Source organism: Hoplias malabaricus, chromosome 4 (genome assembly GCF_029633855.1).
Source record: "Hoplias malabaricus isolate fHopMal1 chromosome 4, fHopMal1.hap1, whole genome shotgun sequence".
NCBI classification, from domain to species: Eukaryota; Metazoa; Chordata; class Actinopteri; order Characiformes; family Erythrinidae; genus Hoplias; species Hoplias malabaricus.
This window is the reverse complement of record NC_089803.1, coordinates 46,268,682-46,292,327: the sequence shown is the minus strand read 5'-3', so window position 1 is coordinate 46,292,327 and position 23,646 is coordinate 46,268,682. Positions and strand designations below refer to the sequence as shown.

At 37.8% G+C, this 23,646-nt stretch overlaps 1 protein-coding gene across 1 annotated transcript in view; it reads right to left on the bottom strand.

Annotated features, from left to right (window-relative positions):
- Positions 1–2,705: 2,705 nt before the first annotated feature.
- Positions 2,706–23,646, bottom strand: part of ube2h (ubiquitin-conjugating enzyme E2H (UBC8 homolog, yeast)) — a 145,355-nt gene continuing 124,414 nt past the window's right edge. The window contains exon 7 of the mRNA XM_066667476.1: positions 2,706–7,230. Within this exon, the coding sequence (XP_066523573.1) occupies positions 7,106–7,230 (125 nt within the window). The 3' untranslated portion in view covers positions 2,706–7,105. The remainder of the gene's footprint in view (positions 7,231–23,646) is intronic.

Sequence of the window (23,646 nt, the reverse complement as noted above, 5' to 3'; positions counted from 1 at the left end):
TGAAGGTCAGGCTCTACACTGGTTGACACACAAGTATGTTTTTAAAACAGTTTAGAGTGTTTATTTTTTATAATTTTTTTAATGGTATATTATGTTTTTAACATAAACATTGTCTAACCATCTGTTCAAACTGGAGACAAGTCTTTACTATCCATCTACATCACCAAACACTGAAATTAAGTTTGGGTGGGCAGAAGATGCTCCTTAGTGTCTAAGGACTTAGGAGATAAAAAGTGTTTAGAGTGTAAAGAGTTAACATTCATATAAATGATAAGATGAGCTAATTATGACCTTTATTATGTTACAAATGAAAATGTTTAAAGGTATGAATTAATGCATATTCTGTTGTGTCAATGGGGGCACATTCATGCTGTAGCAGTGTCCTCACCACCACAGTCACTTTTATAAGATCTGGGCTATGTACAGACAGACTGTGTGTTTGACCAACAACTCTAGAATTAGAACAATGTTACTGCAAGTGAGAGGACTGCATAAACATCCTATGCAATTTTTAACAGAAAAAGGTTTCAGTATCAGCCTCAAACGCTGTTTTGAAAACGTTACATGCCTGCCATCTAGCGGAGATTAACCTATAAATATACAAATAATATAATAATAATAATAATAATAATAATAAATCGAATTTACTCATGTCATTTAGAACGCTAAAATCTGTTTAAGCAAATTAAGCCATTGTTACACATTAATTATATTTAAAAATTAATAGTTTATTGTACACAACTAAGGTTATAAATTCTACAGACAGGGCACTTTCCTTAAGTGATATGCATGCCTACGTGACAATACGGGGAAAAAAGCACAAAAAAGGATTGAATCCATAATACCATAAGTGAAATTAATAATAATAATTAAAATAATAATAATAACATAGTAATAAATACACAGCATCTAAAGAAACATCATGCTCTATTTTGTCATTGTGCAATGTTTTTAAGCACACATCAGGGGAACAACACTGAATGCATGTTAAGTGCACAGGAGGAAAAAGATGAACCATTAGATCTGTTACACGCTTTACTGTACTCTGGATTTTATTACTAGAGATGTGTGAATCTTTTCAAATAATGATTTGTTAAACTGTCCCTGTGGATATATAAAAATTAATCTATTTGTTACCTCACAACATTTAAACTCTGTATACTTGTGTACAACTGGCTCAATTAACAAACATTTCAAATATGGCCAGCAAAAAAATGTAGTGATTTTGTATGAGGCAGAGACAAAAACATAATTAAAAAGTACCGACATACAAACCACAGGTAGAGTGCACCTGTCTGAAAATCTGAGTCTTTGAGAAACTACTATGAGGATAATTCTTTTTTATTTTTAAAAAACGACATCATTAACTGACACCATTAAAAGGGGACATAAGGCCACCAGCTCCTTTGTGTGCTTAGCAGCCATTGGAAAACTGCTCTTTTTCTGTAAGAAAATGTATGTGCATTTGTGAGAGATTGTGGGTGTGCAGGGATGATAAATGACAAATAATCCAAGGTGATTAACAAACAACTACTATATTTAATCATTTTTAAAGATGTTTGTCCATATAATTTTGGTCAACTTACAGTTGCTCCTTTGGAAGCTTTAACAATCAAATGTACTCTGCGTTGAAAATGTGTGCGCATTTGTGTGGGTGTGCAGGGATGATAAATGCAAATATTTTGTATTTCTTCTTGAACTTCTTCAGATGCATCAACTGGATTAAAATGATGAAAAGAGGACAAAAATGAAGAAGAAGAAGAAAACATTCTGTGTTGAAAACGTGTATGCATTTGTGTGTGAGCAGGGGTGATAAATTACACATATTTTGTATTTCTGATTGAACTTGTTCAGATGCATCAACTGGAATAAAATGATGAAAAGAAGACAAAAATGAAGAAGAAAACATTGTGTTGAAAATATGTATGCATTTGTGTGAGAGCAGGGCTGATAAATTACAAATATTTTGTATTTCTATTTGAACTTGTTCAGATGCACCAACTGGAATAAAATTATGAAAATAAGACAAACATGAAGATCCGCAAAAATAACAGAAAAACAGAAAAAACCAAAGAGCAGGGTTCAGAAAATTGTTATTTCAAGTTATACATTAGCATAAAAGCGATTTCAGAATTTTTAATTTTATTCAAATATTAAAAACAACAAATACATGCACTCATTTTTAAATTTTGTCTGAGTAAAAAAAAAATCTGGATAGAACAAAAGTTTGCGTTATAGCTAAAAGTGCACATAAAAGCAGTGCTATGAGGGGAAATTAAGTAGGAAAAGCACTGCTGTGAAGCAAATGTGCATGTTTGAAGGAACGTCAAACTAATTCACCAATTACTATACAAAAATTTAATGGAACACAATTTATATTATCTGCTAAACACATCTTCATGTAATACTGCCTAAAGGGAACTGAAATTAAGCAACGTGTCACTTACATTCCCTCAGAGCAGCTATCATAGCAATCAGGTAATGTTGTTGACCATCAATATATTCTATGTTCAAATTAGAGATGTCACAAGAACCGGTACTTCGGTAACAAGTCGATACAAAATTCAGGAGTACAGTAGGCATCAAAGGCTTCACAGATCTCCCAGACCACACGAGATCCCAGAAGAGACTCACACAAAGCATACCAGGCCTTACCTTAGGCTGTTCCCTTTAATATATATATATATATATATATATATATATATATATATATATATATATATATATATATATATATACACACACACACACACAAAATCCCTGTGTAGCTTAGACTCCAACGCAATGTCAATCAAGTCTGTATACCTATCTAGTATGGAGAGAGATTAGTCTCAAAATACTTTACAAATGCTTAAATGTTAATACACAAGTTAAACACAAGTCACAAATATGCTTCACTGTTCACAAATGAATACACCCCAATCTGTGTCTCTCAGACTGCAATTTGTACAAATACAGTTACATTCATAAACACATGTTTTTGGTTTTCATAGACATATCATTTGTTTAAATTTAAATTGCAAATATTTGTTAAGTCGAAGTTTTGAATTTAAAATTTATTTATAAATTGTAGAATCTGCGTTTGTGGATCAAGTCACTCACATGTTTTTCGTGACGTGCATTTGTTCATTTCCTCTCGCAGGTTTTTGGATTTTGAGATTTTCCTTTCGCATTTCACACGATCCAAATACAAATGCAGCACAATCCACAAATGTGGCCACAGGCGAACAAGCCACCGCTAGGTGGTACTGTTGTTTTAGAACGTGGGGGATTAAATTGAGATGCATTTGCGCAACATTTAATGTGGAAGTTCGAACCAAAAGCCTCCAAGCCGCTGAATTCAGCTTCATATCACAGACAGTAAGGAGGGGGATCACTGTGGAACGCTTTTGAAGGTGCCCTAAATTTAACGACGTTAAAATCCAACGTAACTTCCCTAATTTCGCTGCAGACTAGGGTTGTCAAATAAAATATGTTAAAATCATCCCGTATTTGCTTATTGGACTGAAATGTTTCGTAATTTTGAGATTGGATTGTTAAAATGGGTGATTTGTTTTAGACAGATGCTCTCAATCAGCCGCAGGGAAAGGCAGATACCCTACGGCTCCGATACAGAATATGCACTTCTCATTAGTCAACACTTTTATCTAGCCAATCAGCAGCCAGAGTTAGCTGTATATCATTTACTGAGGCTTCCAATGGAGTCATAGTCCCGCCTACAGGGGGTTGTTTAGCTGGCCTTGAGAGCAACAGGACAGTCCTGAGACACTGGGGGAAACAACAGTGGCACCTAGCGGTGGCTTATTCGCCTGCTGGCCACATTTGTGGATCAGGTTGCATTTGTATTTGGATCCGGTGAAATGCGAAAGGAAAGTCTCACAATCCAAAACCCACGAGAGGAAATGAACAAATGCACATCACGGAAAACATGTGAGTGACATAAATCCACAAATGCAGATTCTACATTTTACAAATAAATTTTAAATTCGAGACTTTGATTTTACAAATATTTGCAATGTAAATTTAAACATATGCATTTATTTTCGCATAAAATTGTGATATATGAAAACCAAACCAAAAACCAAAAACATGTATTTATAAATGCAACTGTATTTGTACAAATTGCAGACCGTGAGACACCGATTGGGATGTATTCAATTGGGAATAGTGAAACATATTTGTGACTTGTGTTTTATTTGTGGATTAACATTTACGCATTTGTAAAGTATTTTGAGACTAATCTCTCGCTCCATAATCAAGGGCCAAGTCATGGCGACGCGCACCCGAGGAGGCGGGAGACCCATAGACCCATATTTCAGCAGAGGGCATTTGGTTTTAGCGCCTAAACCTAGGTTTATACTTGACGCATTGAACACGGCGCGAGGGTCTGCACCAAAAGTGATGCAGTCGCATCGTCTCTGTCCTTGTTTGCTGGATCCGCTTGGTATCACGGCCTGTGGTCGTGCACTTCCAAATTTTTGTAACTTTGCTCTCACTACACGCGCCGCACTCCCAAGTACTCAATCCATTTCCATGGTTATGTAGTGTACTGCCACCTTTCCTATCGGAGTACCACACCGAAAGCACTTACACCGCTTACTCAGGTTTGTGAGCCGTCAGTGGAGTTTTTTTTTCATTTGGCAGCCACAAGGTCAACAAACAATAATCAAGACAATAAATATGTTTTCAAATATTTCTTTCACTAGCTGCCTTTCTTCCACTGAGACTGTTTAAATACTGGAGGGGTCTGCGGGAGGTTGCCTCACTCTACAGCCAATTAGGGTGTAGCTCCCACCTTCCAATACATCTGGGATTTAAAGGGGTAGAGTACTGGGTTAGAAACAACAGTAAACAAAACAAACTGAAAAAAAAATTGCACTTTTTTTTTGTTTTTGCTGGAAAAGTCTTTTTAAATAAAAGCATTTATGTAGACAAGCATTTGTTTCATTGAGTAATTAAATTGGTATAGAGAATTTTGGAATTTTAGTGGTACTGGTACCGACTTATTTCAATTTCTGGTATCATGACATCCCTAGTTCAAACCAAATACAAAAAAGTCAGCTGGTAACTGGTTGACACCACTGCAAAACACCCTGTTTTCACAAATATGAATCATTATGAAGTTTAAAAACATGGGTAAAACCTGTACTGGGAGAAGCCATTTAAAGGTCCTAAGAGCATACAACAGGATAAACACCTTTTATAATATGCACTCACAATAAAAAGTTAATTAACCCTACATATGCATTTTTTCCTTTCCCCTTTACTTCTTGACCAGAAATGTTCTAAGGTGGTTAACAAATAACTACTATATTTAAATTTGGAACATTTTTGAAGACTCATGTTTGTCCATATTAATTTAGTCAAATGTTGCTCTTTTGAAAGCTTTAACAATCATACTCTGTATTCATTCTGATCATTAGATGCGCATGTATGGCAAATTCCACACTACGTAACAGAACACTACAGAGATAACCTTTTATAGGTGGACTATGGCATGAGGTAATGTGTGATTGATATTCTAAGCACAAACCACACAGTTTACTTCATCTTACCATCTGCTACGAATGGAGTATATGTGCGGCCATGTGGTATTAAAGTACTAGCAACGCAATATGGGACAATTTATATCAGGAATGGCTATAATTTATATGGATTCCTAGAAACATAGAAGTGATTTAAAAAAGCATGCATTGTTGTATCTTTAAAATAGAATAATATTCTGTGTTCACAGAAACAAATGCTCAATAATATCCACAAGAGTGCAATTTTAAAATCATAATTACTTGGGTTACATGCTTAAGCAGATGAAGATATGAACAAGATAAAGCTATTTTGGCTATGTTCTAATACATAGTGACTACATCAGTTGTTTAAACACAAATACTGTTTTCTCCAGTAATGTGATAAACACTGTACATATCATTTCTGCAGGCGACTACTGACAGGTCACAAAAATGGATAGACTAATGGAAGTCTTGGACCACCATTCGTAATGACCTTGCATGAAAAGGCATGCAGAAATGTAATGAATGAAATACATATAAAACTTTTAGTTAAAACGTTTAGTTTTTGTTCTATCTAAAAAATATCAAAGAGAAAAAAGTAATTAAGTTAAAAAAAAAACTGCATGAGTTTATGACTGACAAAGCAGGTGTGACAAAAGAAACAAGTTCACAATTATTAAACCATAGATGGTTTAACAGATCCTACTGCTCTCTAGCAACTGAAAAGACTGATTGAAACTACCAGTAGAGGTTCATCCAACAGCAGCTTCAGAAGAAAATGTGTGCTGGGTGGAAGGGAAAATTATGCTTGCCAAAAACCCTTATACATTCTCCTGGGGTCATGCGGAATTTTAATATTAATCCATCTAGCTAAAAGGTCTCTCTGAAAATTCCTGAAATTTGCAAGAAGCAATGACTTGGAAAATGTTCATGCAATCTAATTTGCAACTGTACAACCAGTACTATACAATCAAATAATGAAAATGACTAGTTTTGCTCAATGTTCATGTTTGTGCCCAAATAAGGCTATAGCTCTCTCATACATTGTATTAATTAACATTGTAAAAATATTTTGTCACCACGTGGATATTTAGAAAACTTCCAGGCCTTGCAATCAGAAAATGTGGAATTCAAAATGTCCTAAAAACAATTGTGATGCCAAAAAAGCCAATACATAATAATAATAATTATAATCCACACAAAAATACTACAAATATTTTGCCTAGAACCTGAAGCATGGTAAAATACCAAAAATAGGGTAGTGAACATATTTTGAAATCACACCAACATGGAATGTAGGGAGAGAACTACAAGCCTTTGTTAGTGGAAGAGAGGGAGAGAGAGAAATCTAGGGACAGCTCAAAGAAATAGATAAACGCCTAATAGGATATTTATTATCAATACTAGATATTCATAAAAATCCAGGTTTAGTAGTAGTTGTAGTAGTAGTAGTAGTAGTAGTAGTAATAATAATAATAATAATAACAACAACAACAAAAATAAAAATTGCCTTGTTTAATTATGAATATTATAGTCTGCTTCTCATGTTAGGAAATTATATAGTCTCTGCAATAAACAAGAGGTGTTTTCAAATTCCACTACAATTCCATATCCTGTGCTTCATCTTCTGAGAAATCAGACATGGAGCTTTCTGATGAAGAATCACCTGCACCCTCTTCTTGCTCCTTCAGGGCCTCCTCTGTTGCATATTTCTGTATGTATTCTGTGTAAAAAGAGACAGACATTAAAACCAAAATATTAACACTTTCAGAGAGGGGGAAAAAGGTGTTCATTTTGATGAAAACACATCTCAATGATTTTATAAAGATTTCACTCTAATAATGAAAGTTATAAACATAAACAATAATAATAATAATAATAACAACAATAATAAGATGGAAAATATCCTATGTCAATCCATTAGAGATTCACATAGGGCCCACCCCACTCTCTTTCTACTGGCAGCTGCATAAATTTTTATTGTTCAGCTCCTACAGCTACACCCTAAGGTTGCTGTGGATGTTTATGATGTAATAAGCAACCAGCTACCCTTAACATCTAAGGTTGTGTGAAAGATGTGCCGCTCGTTTTTTTTTCTCTCCCTGAGGTTTGAATAGCTTTAAAAATGTGAACATTTCATAATAAAGTTATACTTTACCTTAAAATATATTTTCTTTGTGCCCCTATCTTGAAGTGCCTGATTTCATTAAGTTATGAGATAATAGTGAGGAAATAAGGCAAATTGTCTAAAAATGGTATAACCATAAAAATGCAGCAACAAGAGTATAAATGGGTGAACAAATGTGTAATCTAAACAGCCTCTGAAATAAATTGGCATAATCTAAAACAAGTATTTTTTAATTCCAAATAATAATAGAGAAACATTGCAGTTCTGAATATATTCATTAACATGGGGAATCATGTATGCTAAGTCAAATGTCTGGTATGTCTACTGGTGTAACCACCCGTTTTGGAGCTATTCTGAAAAATGAGCCAGATCATCATGTGAAAGGATGTGATATCAAACAGAAGGATCCCTGAAGACCCCAACTGCCACAAGTCAAAGTTAGTAACTCTCTTTAATATTTGACAAAATAAAGCATTTTCATTTCATGGTCAGGTATGACTGGAATACATGTCAAATGTTATGTTAATAAACATAAATCACCAATGTCAAGTGTTTACATATTCATCCACTGTAACTGGGTTACACCATGGTACCTCTTCCTTTATGAGACTAATTTAATCAATTTATGGACAACACTTCTACTTTTGTAATGTTTATATTATTGTTATTATCAACAAAAAATGCATATTATTATTATTATTATTATTATTAATAATAATAATATTAAAATGTTTAAAATTATTGTTGTTATTAAAATGATAACATACTATAATGTGCAGCTTGAAGGTAGTCTAAAAAGTTTAAAATCTATAAATGAAATCTGTTTTTAATTTCACATTTCTATAGGATAATGCATGTAAGCAAGCAGTATGTAAGTGGGAAGTCCTCTTCTAATAGATGCCTCTTACAAATAAAGAAAACGTGGCATGCCACAGAGCACGGGTAAATATGGATCCTGCTGCAAAAGGCGGCAGAGGCACACTGCACACAATCAGGGATGTAGATCAAAAAGGTTAGTTATAGTGAGAGATGTGAAGTTAAAAAGAAAGATGAATTAAGACTTTGAACATCAGACTAACAGTTTTAGTCATCTTCATTACTCTTATTAATCTTCAATCAGGATCTAATAAGATCATTAATTTTATTATTCATTATATTTTATTTATTTATTTATTTATTTTTACTGTTATATAGTGCCTTTCTAGATCAAGGACACTTTACAATCAACGCTGCTAAGAACACAATTCCATTCAACACTCAATCGACACACACACAGGCAGGAAATAACAGCCAAACGTGCACAATGTACTCCCAACCAGGAATGGCCACCAACCTGGGGGACTGCATCGGGCACTAGGGTTTGACTCAGGATAGAGGGCCAATCCATATCCTGGCGCACACACATTCACACACATACACACTCATTCACTCACAGCAGGACAGTTATTACAGAAGCCAATTCACTTAACCTCCATGTTTTTGTGACTGTGGGAGGAAACCGGAGACGCCGGAGGAAACCCATGCAGACACAGGGAGAACATGGAAACTCCACCCAGATAGGACTTGAACCCAAAAAATGCTGTGAAGCGAACATGCAAACCACCAAGCCACTGTGCCGCTCATGATTATTGACATTATTGTTTTTAATGTAATATGATTAATAACATGAACGAATTGTTCTTATTCATTTTCCTTTAGAAGTGTGATTTTTGGACTCATAAAATTATACTGGAATTACAGGTCAATCCATTTCTGCATCACTCGCTATTAACAGGAGTCATTAGGTAGGCACCACCCCTTGTAAGTGTTTTGCTGAATTAAGCCCACTACACCACCAGAAGGCTCAACAATGAAGTCTATGTGTCCCAGAACCACACCCCTCAAAGCTAGCTTTGCAGTCCAACCTTACCCTTAAGTATCAACAACCGTAAATCCACATTGGCCTCCCTGGTGATTAAGCCTGTACCTAGCCCCACTAGCACCGTTAATGCATGGTCAGTGCCACCAGTTCCATGTGATCTTTATGTGCTACATCACCATCCACAACAACAGCACCTCTACAGTGCATTTCCTAAACTAGTCTGTGTTCTCATTATCCACAACCACTGGCTAGACCTTTCAGCTGTTTCTAATAAGTCTTCACATCTGTCCTTAGTTTCCGGCCCTTGATGCCAAACGGCAGAATCAGGGATGTGGCAGACTTAACTAAAAATCCCCTATCTCCACCAGTCTAACATGTGCCTGCCCCCCACATTCCTTCACCTCTGCCACCAAGTCAATGTACTTCAGCTTTTTCCTTTCGCATGCTTTGTCTACTGCATCTTCAAATGCACTCTGGGACCTGTAGTTTTTCACCTACATCCACCTGCAATTTCCAATCTCATGCTTTGCCCCATCTACCAATATTTATAGCCTGTGCACACTGTCAAATACATTCACCCTCACGCACAAACCTAACCACTTTATTACTACAACCACTCGTTAATGCACTTACCTCAAAGCACTTGCTGTCTAGCAAACATGCTAAAATCCTCAGCACCTGATTATGTCTCCATGTATACTGCCCCTGCGACAAACTAACCATATAAGCTGATAGAATATGCTTCAGAGTGCCAATCCCTGTACATCTACAGTGACAGTAGCCTTCACATACCTACTGTCGAAGCTTGTGTGGAATTGGAAGGACATCATGAGTTGCTCCCAGCAAAAATGTACGACTTGTCTCCATCGCCCACAGTTCTTGCCGAGTGATCTTCCCCTTCTCTAGATTCTCCCAGCGAATCCACTGTCCTTGTTTTGCCTGTGACCCTGCTGTTGCACACCGTGCCTCCTCTTCCTGATCATGAATAAGTCTAGTCATCATTTGCCTTTTCTCTAGTGATGCTATTTCTTTGGAAACTTTTCACTGGACTCTCCAGTACTGTAGGAATCATTTCTTCTTCCATGCAAAAACTTTTCCAGTACAAGTTTTACTTTGACAATCAACAGACTTCTAGACTTGCTCAGTTTAACTTTCAGCCTAGCCAACCTTAGATTATCATTTAACTTCTCCAGCAACCACAGTGTGCAAAGCACAGTAGTTGTCAGGTTCATCATGTCATCCATGTAAGCCCTGATGGGGGAAAGCAGAGTACCAACATGCAACCCCTGCCTACGACCCACTCAGAGGCCCCGATTTCTACCACCATCGTAAATGCTAATGGTGCAATCATGCATCCATTTCTAACTGCAGTCATGACGTAACAAATGCCCATGTACAAAAGGAAAACTGAATGTCCTCGAAATATGTTTTAACAAACCTAGTAACCTTATCTGGCACCTGGAAAAATTCAAAGGCTTTCTACATTATTTATGTGGCACTGAGACAAATGCATTCGCTAAATCTAGGAAAATGACTCTTTTTTTGCTGTCTAAATCTGATGCCAGATCATGGCTGCTATGTTCTAAACATCCTTAATTTGTTTGATTTCAAAAGACTTACTATTATTTGAAACAGAATTTATAATATTTAAATTAAAAATCACTTAAACTTGTAAGAAGGTGAGGCACTAGGCAGCTAAAGATCTCCTCTAGAAAGCCTAAAATGTTCATATGTGTATTCAAATCTTCCATCAGAGAAATATCAGAATCAGAATTTTTTATTGGCCAAGTATCTGGTGTACAAACAATTTCTCTTGGTGAAGTCAACAATTACATTTAATCTATATAACAAACTAACAAGCAGCACATGAATTATGTGCAATGAAGACTAAATCATGAAAATCTCTCTCATTGATCAGTCATACTTTCAGAGAAGGATAACTACTTTATTAAAGTTTAAACCAAACCAGAAGAATACTTCAGGCATACAGTTGTGATAATAAAATGTCTCTAATTCCTTACATGCTAAAGCAACAACACACATGTCAAAAACAATTACCGAAGCTTGATCTGTGTATGAATAACTCATTCAGATTCTGACAGAAGAGCACAGAAGTTTAGAGTTTTTCTCCTCATCGTGCTACACAATGTTACCCTTCACCCCCACAATACTTCCCATGTGTTGTAAGACACTCTCCAGTGCATGGAGAGGAGCTGTGTATTTGATAAATTAATGTCTTTCCCATCAGTCTACATTAGTGGTGCACTCTGAAATAGACAACCATTTCCCAATATGGTGCCCATGCAAAAGAAAATAATCATGTAACTGCAAACCATGGATAAGAGGGGCAGCCATGGCCTTACATTTAGAGAAGCTAGCTTGAGACCGGAGGCAACTGTAATTTTATATTTAAAAAATTAAATAAATAAATAAAAAATGAATATGTTAAATTCATGATCATAAGGATTAGGGTTGCATCATCTAAAGCAAAACTCATACGTACTTATGGATACAATATTATCTCCAAGAACAGAAGCAAACAATGCACATGCCTTTGGAGCAATTTTTCTTGATGGAACTCAAATATAGTAATGAATTTTTTGGCTTTCCATTTTCAAACTACCTAATTTTTAGGTTAGTTTTTATTGTTCTTTTATGTCATGTCACATAATACTTTCAATACTCATGTTCTACAATATAATCTTTTATAAAACCACTAGAGGTTAGAAAAGTGAAGTGGCCACCATTTAAAGCCCCAATATCAGGAATAACAGTCCAGAAGGTGTAAGAGCAGTAAATGATTTAGGCTTTCTAAACAGGGATGAAACCAATCTGTTCTTGTTGATTTCATTTGTTTTTTACTGTAAGTTCATTTAATAATTTTTTTCTATTCGGAAGCCTCTTCTTTTTGTAATTTACAGGGCAGCACGGTAGCGCAGCAGGTAGTGTTGCAGTCATACAGTTCCAGGGACCTGAAGGTCGTGGGTTTGAGTCCCGCTCTGGGTGACTGTCTGAGTTTGTTGTGTCCTCCCCGTGTCCGCGTGGGTTTCCTCCGGGTGCTCCGGCATCTGCAAATGCCTTAAAACTTTCAGTATTAATGGAATTTTTTTTTAGCAACATGTACATGCAAAGTAACTCACACATATTGCAGTGATATATGCCAAATGTATGTCCATGTAGTGTTGTTATAAGTAAGGTGAGTGAGATATGTTAAACTAAATAAATGTTATCTAAATAAGTGAGATATTTTAGACCACATTATTATATTATATTCTCAGAGCCTGGATTATTCTTTACAAACCTTATGTTGTTGCTATTTCTGAAGCATTGTTACACAGTAAAATTACTGATGATATTAAAATGAATTTGCATGCTTTTTTAATAACAAACATTTACTTATTGGTACAGTCTTATTTATTTATTTAACAGACTGATATATTTCATGTGTTTATTTCTTTTAATTTGATGATTATAACTGACAACTAATGAAAACCCCAAATTCAGTATCTCAGAAAATTAGAATATTGTGAAAAGGTTCAATATTGACACCTGGTGCCACACTCTAATTAGCTAATTAACTCAAAACACCTGCAAAGACCTTTAAATGAAACAAAACCCATTAAAAAAAAAAGACTGGTCTGCAGCTTCAATATTGAAGACACCTGGTGCCCCACTCTAATCAGCTAATTAACTCAAAACACCTGCAAAGGCCTTTAAATGAAACAAAACCCATTCACAAAGACTGGTCTGCAGCTGGAGTGAGTGCTTCAAGAAATACCATGAACAGATGTATGCATGACATAGGTTTCAGCTGTCGCATTCCTTGTGTCAAGGCACTCTTGAACAAGAGACAGCATCAGAAGTGTCTCGCCTGTGCTAAAGACAAAAAGGACTAGACTGCTGCTGAGTGGTCCACAGTTATGTTCTCTGATGAAAGTAAATTTTGCATTTCCTTTGGAAATCAAGGTACCAGTGTCTGGAGGATGAGAGGAGAGGCACAGAATCCATGTTGATTAAGGTCCAGTTTAAAGCCTCCAGAGTCAGTGATGGTTTGGGGTGCCATGTCGTCTGCTGGTGTTGGTCCACTGTGGTTTCTGAGGTCCAAGGTCAATGCAGCCATCTACCAGGAAGTTTTAGAGTGCTTCATGCTTCCTGCTGCTGACCAACTTTATGGAGATGTAGATTTCATTTTCCAACAGGACTTGGCACCTGCACACAGTGCCAAAACTACCAGTACCTGATTTAAGAACCATGGTATCCCTGTTTTTATTTAGCCAGCAAACTCACCTGACCTTAACCACATAGAAAAGATAAGTGAAAGGTGTTGTGAAAAGGTAGATGCAGTATGCGAGAGCCAACAATGCAGAAGAGCTGAAGGCCACTATCAGAGCAACCTGGGCTCTCATGAAAATTGAGCAGTGCCAAAGACTGATCGACTCCATGCCACGCCGCATTGTTGCAGTAATTCAGGCAAAAGGAGCCCCAACTTTGTTTGTATTAGTCTTAAGTAATATTCTAATTTTCTGAGATACTGAAATTTGGGGTCTTCATTAGTTGTAAGTTATTAGTTGTCATCAAATTAAAAGAAATAAACACTTAATCTGTCTGTGTGTAATGAATAACTATAATATAGAAGTTTCAATTTTTGAATGGAATTACTAAAATGAATCTACTTTATCATGATATTCTAATTTTATGACCAGCACCTGTATGTGTGTGTATATATATATATATATATATATATATACACACACACACACAAAACCCGGATTCCAAAAAAGTTGGGACACTAAACATTTCTCCTACGTAGCCATGATGTTGTGACTGCTGCAGAAACCTTCTACAGCCAACAGTCATTGCTTAGAGATCTGGTGGAGATCTGGCAACCCGTTTGGCTGTTTCTGTACCCGTTTGGAAGCTGTTTTGATCGCTCGGGTTTTCCTGTTTAATCGTTTCCATTGTTATTTCTATATTTATATCTGTTTTTATAACCTACTAACCATCCATAGATCTGTCTTTTAGATTGTCTCCGCAGGAATATTCATTACAGAGGCACTAAAACTGCCACCGGACCCTGGAGTAACGTTCTTGGTGTAAGTTACTAAAATTCACTAAAAGCGGTAAGTACCTGCAATTCCATGGCTACTACTGGCTGTTTTGCCTGCTCAGAGTGTGGCATGTTTAGTTTAACGCCCTTTTCCACCTCTAGCGATAAATATAGTGGTTGTATTTGTAGTAAGTGTCAGCTAGTTAGCTCTCTGGTGGATAAAGTGGACCAGCTAGAAGTGCGCATCCGGAGCTTATTATTGTTGAGGGATAAACAGCGAGATTCAGTGTTAGCAACTCCGGGTGCCTTAGGGAGAGTTAGCACCCCCACGACTCCGGCGTTAGAGCCCTCACAGCGGGGTGAATGGGTGACGTCTCGGCGTCATAGCCGGAAAGCTAAGGCTGATGCTAACGCTGAGGCCAAAGCTGAGGCCAAAGCTAGCCCACCGGGACACCACACTCCTCCGATTCGCGTGTCAAACAGGTTTGCCCTGCTCAGCGAAGCACCCGCTGAGGAGCCTGTTAAGAGTGCTCTGGTTATAGGAGACTCTATTGTTCGGCACGTGAAATTAGCTACTCCTTTAGGGGCGCCGGCAGTAACAGTTAGCTGTTTATCGGGAGCCAGAGCGCCGGATATTGGTGGCAACCTTTGACTGTTAGCTAATAGGAGATATTCGAGGGTAGTCATTCATGTAGGGGCCAATGATATTCGTCTGCGGCAGTCTGAGGTAACTAAGGGTAATATTACAGAGGTGATTAAACTGGCCCAGACGATGTCCGATGCCGTAATCTGCCCTGGCCCCATACCAATGCGGCGTGGCGACGAAGCTTACAGCAGACTTTGGGCGTTAAACTGCTGGATGTCCAAGTGGTGTTCCGAAAATCAAGTGGGCTTTATAGACAATTGGTTACGTTTTGAGGGCAAGCCTGGTCTTATAGGTAGGGATGGTATCCACCCCACGCGGGAGGGTGCTGCCTTACTTTCTTGCAGTATAGCACATAGTCTTTTAGTTAGTCGGCAGAGTAGTGTAGATAGCTGCTGACAATCCAGAGCCGGGACCAGGCCGCAGACAGACAGGCTAAACCGACCGTCTGCGAACTGTCTTGAGGCGTCACCCAGGTTCAACTGTATTGAGACTGTGTCTTTCCCCCGAACTAAATGTAAAAGTAGAAAAACAAAATCAGCCTGTTTCAGCAACCTAATCAATATTAAATCAAACACAACACCTAGCAGCAACACCTCAGAACTAAAATTTGGATTACTCAACATAAGATCGCTAAACTCAAAAGCACTCATCGTAAATGATATTATAAGTGATCATAAATTCAATGTTTTCTGTCTCACGGAAACGTGGGTTAAACCAAATGAATATTTAGCACTAAATGAAGCCACCCCCCTAGGCTATAATTATGCACATAGCCCAAGAATATCAGGCAAAGGAGGTGGAGTATGTGTAATTTACCAAAATACCCTAGAAATTAGTCTTAAACAATGTGACACCTTTTCTTCTTTTAAGGTTCTCTCCACTATTATTACAAATCCGGTCACAAAAAAGGACACATTTTTATTATGCAACATTTACAGACCACCAGGGCCTTACTTAGAATTTCTGAAAGAATTCAGCGATTTTGCTACAAACCTAGCGGTGTGCAATCATAAAGTTATAATTGTAGGAGATTTCAATATCCATTTCGAGAAGGAAAGTGACCCACTAAAAAAGGCATTTACCTCAATCTTAGACTCTATTGGTATTACTCAAAATGTAACAGGGCCTACACACTACTGCAGCCACACTTTAGACTTAGTTCTGACACTAGGTCTTAACATTGACAAAATTAATATCTTACCGCAATCCTCAGCAATCTCCGATCATTACTTAATTTCATATGAGCTACGTTTTATCCATAATATATGTAAGAACCCTCGCTATTCTACAAGGCGTATAATAAAACCATCTACCGCCCTACAATTTATAGAAAACCTACCAGAACTATCGACCCCAGTTCCAGCTCCATCAGACCCAATGGACCTAGATGTACTAACTGACTACCTAGAAAATACCTGTCGATCTACTTTAGAAAAGGTAGCACCACTTAAACATAAAAGTATAAGACAGAAAAAGCTCGCACCATGGTATAACGATAAGACCCGTACTTTAAAACAAACATTACGAAAACTAGAGCGGAAATGGCGATCAACCAAGCTTGAAGTGTTTCATTCTGCCTGGAAGGACAGCCTTATAGAGTATAGAAATGCCCTCACTAAAGCTCGCTCAGCATATCTGGCCTCGCTGATCTCCAATAATAAAAATAATCCGAGAGCACTGTTTAGTGTGTTTTCTAGAATTACAAAAAATCAAGCAGGTTCTGAACAACTAATTCCAGCAACTCTCACCAGTAAAGATTTTATGGACTTTTTTAATAATAAAATTGAGAATATTAGACAACAAACTCTAGCCACAGGATCAAATCCATCCTGGCTGCCACCTGATGTGAATGAAATAAAACATAATATAACTGTAAAAGAAAGACTTGAAACCTTTTACCCACTCCCACAATTAGAACTAGAGAAGATTATCACCTCCGCAAACTGTACAACTTGCACACTTGACGCAATTCCCACAAAGTTGCTCAAAGAAGTACTACCAGCTATTATTGATCCTCTTTTAACTATAGTAAACTCATCGCTTAGTCTGGGCCATGTACCCAAAGCTTTTAAACTAGCAGTTATTAAACCTATGATCAAGAAACCAAATCTTGATGCTAGTACACTGTCTAATTACAGGCCTATTTCTAATTTGCCATTTCTGTCTAAGATCTTAGAAAGAGCTGTGGCCCAACAACTTAGTTCATATCTACATAAGAATCATATATATGAAAAATTCCAATCTGGATTCAGGCAACATCATAGTACAGAGACAGCTCTAGTCAAGATAACAAATGATCTTCTTCTTGCCTCTGATCAAGGCCACGTATCCCTGTTGGTGCTTCTTGACCTAAGCGCAGCCTTCGATACAATAGACCACAATATTCTCATAGAAAGGTTAGAAAACATGGTTGGAATCACAGGGACAGCCCTATTATGGTTCAAATCTTACTTAACGGAACGTTATCAATTCGTAAAAGTAAACAATCTAAATTCAAATTATTCTAAAGTAAGATTTGGAATTCCACAAGGCTCTATTTTAGGACCATTATTATTTACATTATACATGTTACCGCTAGGCACAGTTATAAGAAACCATGACATCAACTTTCACTGTTACGCAGACGACACACAATTGTATATTTCAGCCAAGCCCGATGACAAACACAGATTAAAGAAAATAGAGGACTGTGTAAAAGACGTGAAAGGCTGGATGTTGCGTAACTTCCTCCTTCTAAACAGCAACAAAACAGAGGTCCTGCTTTTGGGTCCAAAAGTGACAAGAAATAAATTATCAGATTTAATTTTAGATCTAGCTAACTTTCCAGTTAAACCTGGTTCAGCAGCAAAAAATCTTGGTGTCATAATTGACCCGGATTTATCATTTGATCAACACATAGGTAGTATCACTAGGACAGCTTTTTTACATCTTCGCAATATTGCTAAGATTAGAAATGCCTTATCCCTCCAGGACGCAGAAACATTAGTACATGCCTTTATTACTTCAAGGCTTGACTACTGTAACGCACTACTGTCAGGATGCACCAGCAGCAATTTAAGAAAACTTCAACTAGTTCAAAATGCTGCAGCTAGGGTCCTCACTAAAACTAGAAAATTTGAACATATCAGCCCAGTTTTATCATCACTTCATTGGCTGCCTGTTAAATTCCGCATTGACTACAAAATTTTGTTATTAACATATAAAGCTCTACATGGGCTTGCTCCTGAATATCTTCAAGATACAATTTCCTATTATGAGCCTCCACGTTCACTCAGATCACAGAATACTGGATTTTTAAATGTTCCCAGAATTCAGAAGGCCTCAGCTGGGGGAAGAGCCTTTTCTTATAAAGCCCCCCAACTCTGGAATGATCTTCCAGAAAATGTTCGGGACTCAGACACAGTCGCAATCTTCAAATGTAGGCTAAAAACTCATTTGTTTAGTTTATCATTTGGTAGCTAATGCTCCCCCATAGATAAAGGCGGCAGATCCGGGGGGTCCATGGACACAGGGAATTATAGTATACTGAGACGCTGGTGCTGTCGTCCCGCCGCTTCTCGCGATCACTCAGGTTTGTTGACGGTGGAGCGGAGGGATGCCAGTGTTTCAGGATGCTCCCGTGTCTGTGTGTCCTTCTGGTTCTCTCCTTTTAGTTAATGCTGTCATAGTCAGATCTGCCGGAGTCATTAGCCACACTCTGGAAATTTTCATATTTTCTACTTTACAAACACAAAACAGTTCAAAACTAATTCCATCCCTTTACATCTTTCCGAGTAAACGACTGCCCACCTGTCTGTCTGGACACTGATGGATGACTGTCGAGATCCTCCTCCACGCTTCAGACCAGCTGCCCACGCTCCAGCAACCACCAAGTGCCTTGAAGCTGTCCCTACACTGAAGTTCTCATGGACTACTAACTATCATCACCAGTAGATTGACCAGTGGAGGATGGGTCACCCCTTGTGAGCCTTGGTTCCTCCCAAGGTTTCTTCCTCAGCTGGGGGAGTTTTTCCTTGCCACTGTCGCCCCTGGCTTGCTCACTTGAGGGTTTTACATTTGTCTTTACATTTCACGTCAAATCTTGTCTTACTGGAATTCTGTGAAGCTGCTTTGTGACAACATCAGTTGTGAAAAGCGCTATATAAATAAATTTGATTTGATTTGATTTGCAGAATGTGGTCTGGCATTATCTTGTTGAAAAATGCAGAGTCCTCCCTGAAAGAAATGACATCTCGATGGGAGCATATGTTGTTCTAGAACCTGAACATAGTTCTCTGCATTAATGGTGCCTTTCCAGACATGCAAGCTGCCCATGCCACAAGCACTCATGCAACCCCATACCATCAGTGATGCAGGCTTCTGAACGGAGCGTTGATAACAACTTGGGTTATCCTTGTCCTCTCTGGTCCGGATGACATGGCGTCCCAGTGTTCCATAAAGAACTTCAAATCGTGACTCATCTGACCACAGAACAGTCTTCCATTTTGCCACACTCCATTTTAAAAGACCCCTGGCCCAGTGCAAATGCTTTCTGGAAGTATTCCTGAGCCCATTCTGTTATTTCCTTGACAGTGGCATTCCTGTTTGAGGTGCAGTGACGTTTAAAAGCCCGGAGATCACGAGCATCCAGTAGAGTTTTACGGACTTGACCCTTACGCACAGCAATTGTTCCAGATTCTCTGAATCTTTTGATGATGTTATGCATGGTTGATGATGATAAATTAAAAGTCTTTGTTATTTTATGCTGGGTAACAACATTCTGGTATTGCTGCACTATCTTTCTGCGCAACAATGGTGGAATTGGTGGTCCTCTTACCATCTTGGCTTCAGAGAGACACTGACACACTGAGAAGCTCTTTTTATACCCAATCTTGTTGTCAATTGATCTAATTGCTGTTCGTTTTATGCTCAGTTTCCTTTTTCCAGCCACTTATTGCTACTTGTCCCAACTTTTTTGGGATTTGTTGACACTGTGAAATTTTGAAACAACATATTTTTCCATATTTTTCCTTTCCTGTCATCTATGTTCTATTACGAATAAAATATTGACGTTTGCCATCTCCACATCATTGCATTCAGTTTTTATTCACAATTTATTTAGTGTCTCAACTTTTTTGGAATCCGGTTTGTACATAAAAAGTTTCATAACTATAGCCACTAGGTGGCACAATGACAATAAAAATATGGGATTTCTCAGCAAACATTAAACATAGTGATCTCACAACTGTCATAAAATGCATAGTATGTGCTCAGTTGTGCGAAAATAATTATTTTCAAACTAGTCCCTGGATTTTGATCGAGTCGACCAACAATTGGTCTTGCTGCAATCTGCAGAGTCTCTGTCTAAAGAATTACTTTAAAAGATTTGAGATTTGGACATGCTGCTGCTGCTGCAATATATCAAAAAGTCAAAGTGGATGGAGCTTTATACATTGTTTCAGCTCTAATTCAAACAGATAAAGCCCAATCAAGACTAAACTTCACAGATTTATGTAGGGCATTACTGTCCAATATGGCCAAAATTCACCAACAGGGGGCACTACAATATGACAATAACTGGTTATATGAGTTTTATTTTTGTGGTATAGTGCCATCTAGGAATGCAGTGGCACCACAATTTAATCTTGTCATCTGATCCTCATATTGATTATGCTTGTTAAGTTTTGTAATTTTTTTTACGAACCGGGTCACGGAACGGATCAAGTTCGTAGGTCGAAGTTCCACTGTGTGTGTGTGTGTGTGTGTGTGTGTATATATATATATATATATATATATATATATATATATATATATATATATATATATATATATATATATACACACAAATCCCAAAAAGGTTGGGACAAGTAGCAATAAGTGTCTGGAAACAGGAAATTGAGCATATAACAAACAGCTGGAAGACAAATTAACACTAATTAGGTCAATTGACAACATGATTGGGTTTAAACAGAGCTTCTCAGAGTGTCAGTGTCTCTCTGAAGCCAAGATGGTAAGAGGACCACCAATTCCACCATTGTTGGGCAGAAACAATGTCAAGGAAATAACAGAATGGGCTCAGGAATACTTCCAGAAAGCATTGTCAGTGAACACAATCCACCGTTGACAGCTGAATCTCTACAGTGCAAAGAGGAAGCCATTTCTAAGCAAGCTCCACAAGCTCAGACGTTTGCACTGGGCCAGGGGTCTTTTAAAATGGAGTGTGGCAAAATGGAAGACTGTTCTGTGGTCAGATGAGTCACGATTTGAAGTTCTTTATGGAACACTGGGACGCCATGTCATCCGGACCAGAGAGGACAAGGATAACCCAAGTTGTTATCAACGCTCCGTTCAGAAGCCTGCATCACTGATGGTATGGGGTTGCATGAGCTCTTGTGGCATGGGCAGCTTGCATGTCTGGAAAGGCACCATTAATGCAGAGAACTATGTTCAGGTTCTAGAACAGCATATGCTCCCATCTAGATGTCATCTCTTTCAGGGAAGACCCTGCATTTTTCAACAAGATAATGCCAGACCACATTCTGCAGCAATCACAACATCATGGCTATGTAGGAGAAGGATCTGAGTACTGGAATGGCCAGCCTGCCTGCATCATAAAGAGGAAGGTGCGACAAAGAAGGCCCAAGACAGTTACAGTTAGAGGCCTGTATTAGACATGAATGGGAGAGCATTTCTATTTCTAAACTTAAGAAACTGGTATCCTCTGTCCCCAGACGTCTGTTGAGTGTTGTAAGAAGAAGAGCTGAGAGCTAAAGAACATAAAAAGAACATAATAAGAACATAAAAAACCTAAATATTCTCCCTCAGTCTTCCACAGTCTCAGACCACTACCTAATTTCATATGAACTGAGTTTAGATATTAAAAAATGTACATGCCCACATTATTATCTAAAGCGCTCACTAACCCCATCTACAGCCCCTAAATTTACTGAAAACATCACTGATTTATTGACCTCAGTCAGTAGTCCAGCAGACCCACTGGAGCAGGATAGACTAACGGACTACTTAGATAACACTCTTCGATCAACTTTAGATAGTGTAGCACCGCTTAAGCGTAAAAAGCTACAACAGAAAAAACTCGCTCCCTGGTATAATGAAGAAACGCTCACCCTAAAACAAACCGTAAGGAAATTAGAGCGGAAATGGCGGTCGACTAAAGTGGAAGTATTTCACTGTGCCTGGAAAGACAGCCTTATCCAACCAGCATACCAAGGTCCAGCTTGATCAGCCTTGCAGATGCTGAGAAATCTCAGAAAAAGAGAAAACTTGCTATCATATGCCCCTATAATATTTCATGCACCAATATATACATGCTCAGAATCATGTCTTAAAGCAATTTCTGAAAGTTCATTTGACTTGTGTAAAATATGGAGTTATAGGAGTGTAATTAAAACATGCCATTAACAGTACAGGCTCGTTTGCATATGTCGGCCATCTTATTTCGAAATGTCAGGATTTTTTTGATAATTATTGACCGGCACATTTCTGTGAAAGTTTTGATACCAAGATCATTAGAATCAGATTAAATTCCACAGACTAGTTTATGAAAATATGTCGTGAATAATCTAAATTAGCAAAAATCGAAGTGAGTGGATCTTAGTAGTTGTATCAATTTTTGGTTCGTCTGGACCCAAGAATTATTTTAAAAAAAAATGTAATCTCTATGCCTCATGGGGTGGAAAATCTTGGACAACATTTTCCTTCACTGTAGAAACCCCTCGAGGCCAATCAGGCTGATTCTTTGCACCTTAGTAGCGGGAGGGTTTACAATCTATTGACCAAGTATGTAGGCCTTACCGTTTTGGCTGTGCGATTAATGTTATATCAATTTTTAGCGTCAGAATAATAAATACAGCCACAAGTGGCAATTAACGGTGTTCTTGCTTAAATATGCCATTTTTGGAAGCAATAGCCCTAATGCACAAGCTTTCAAACAGACATTAAATAAATTCTAAACTGTTAAAGTACGTAGAACAATTTTTAAACTAGAAACACGAGTCGGCGAGCTGTTTGTTGTAGCAGGTTGTAGCACTTGTTGTCACACGTGTTGACGATAAAAAAAAAAAAAAAAATAAAATAAAAAAAAAAAAACTTTCTCAGAGAGGAAGAAAAAGGTTTTAAAAAAATAGCAAACTAAATTGTTTACACAATGCTTAGAAGCAAAGCTGGCCAGCTAACCAGCTGTTGGTTTAGCATACCACAGCATAATTTTCCAGCGAACTGAGGCTCAAAACACACAATTAGAGGATAAAGCCTCATACCTGTGAGCACAAAGTCAAATGAAGGGTCTTATGAGTATTTTGTCTGTTTTCATCCTTCTTCACTTAACCCAAGCTCAGCACTAAACTCACAACTGCAGTGGGTTACTGGGCTTGTATTTCTCCATCCATTTTGAGACTGTGACATCACCAGTCAGTCAGCTCCTAAAGTGCCCTGTCCCTTTGGCTCACTTAAATGTAC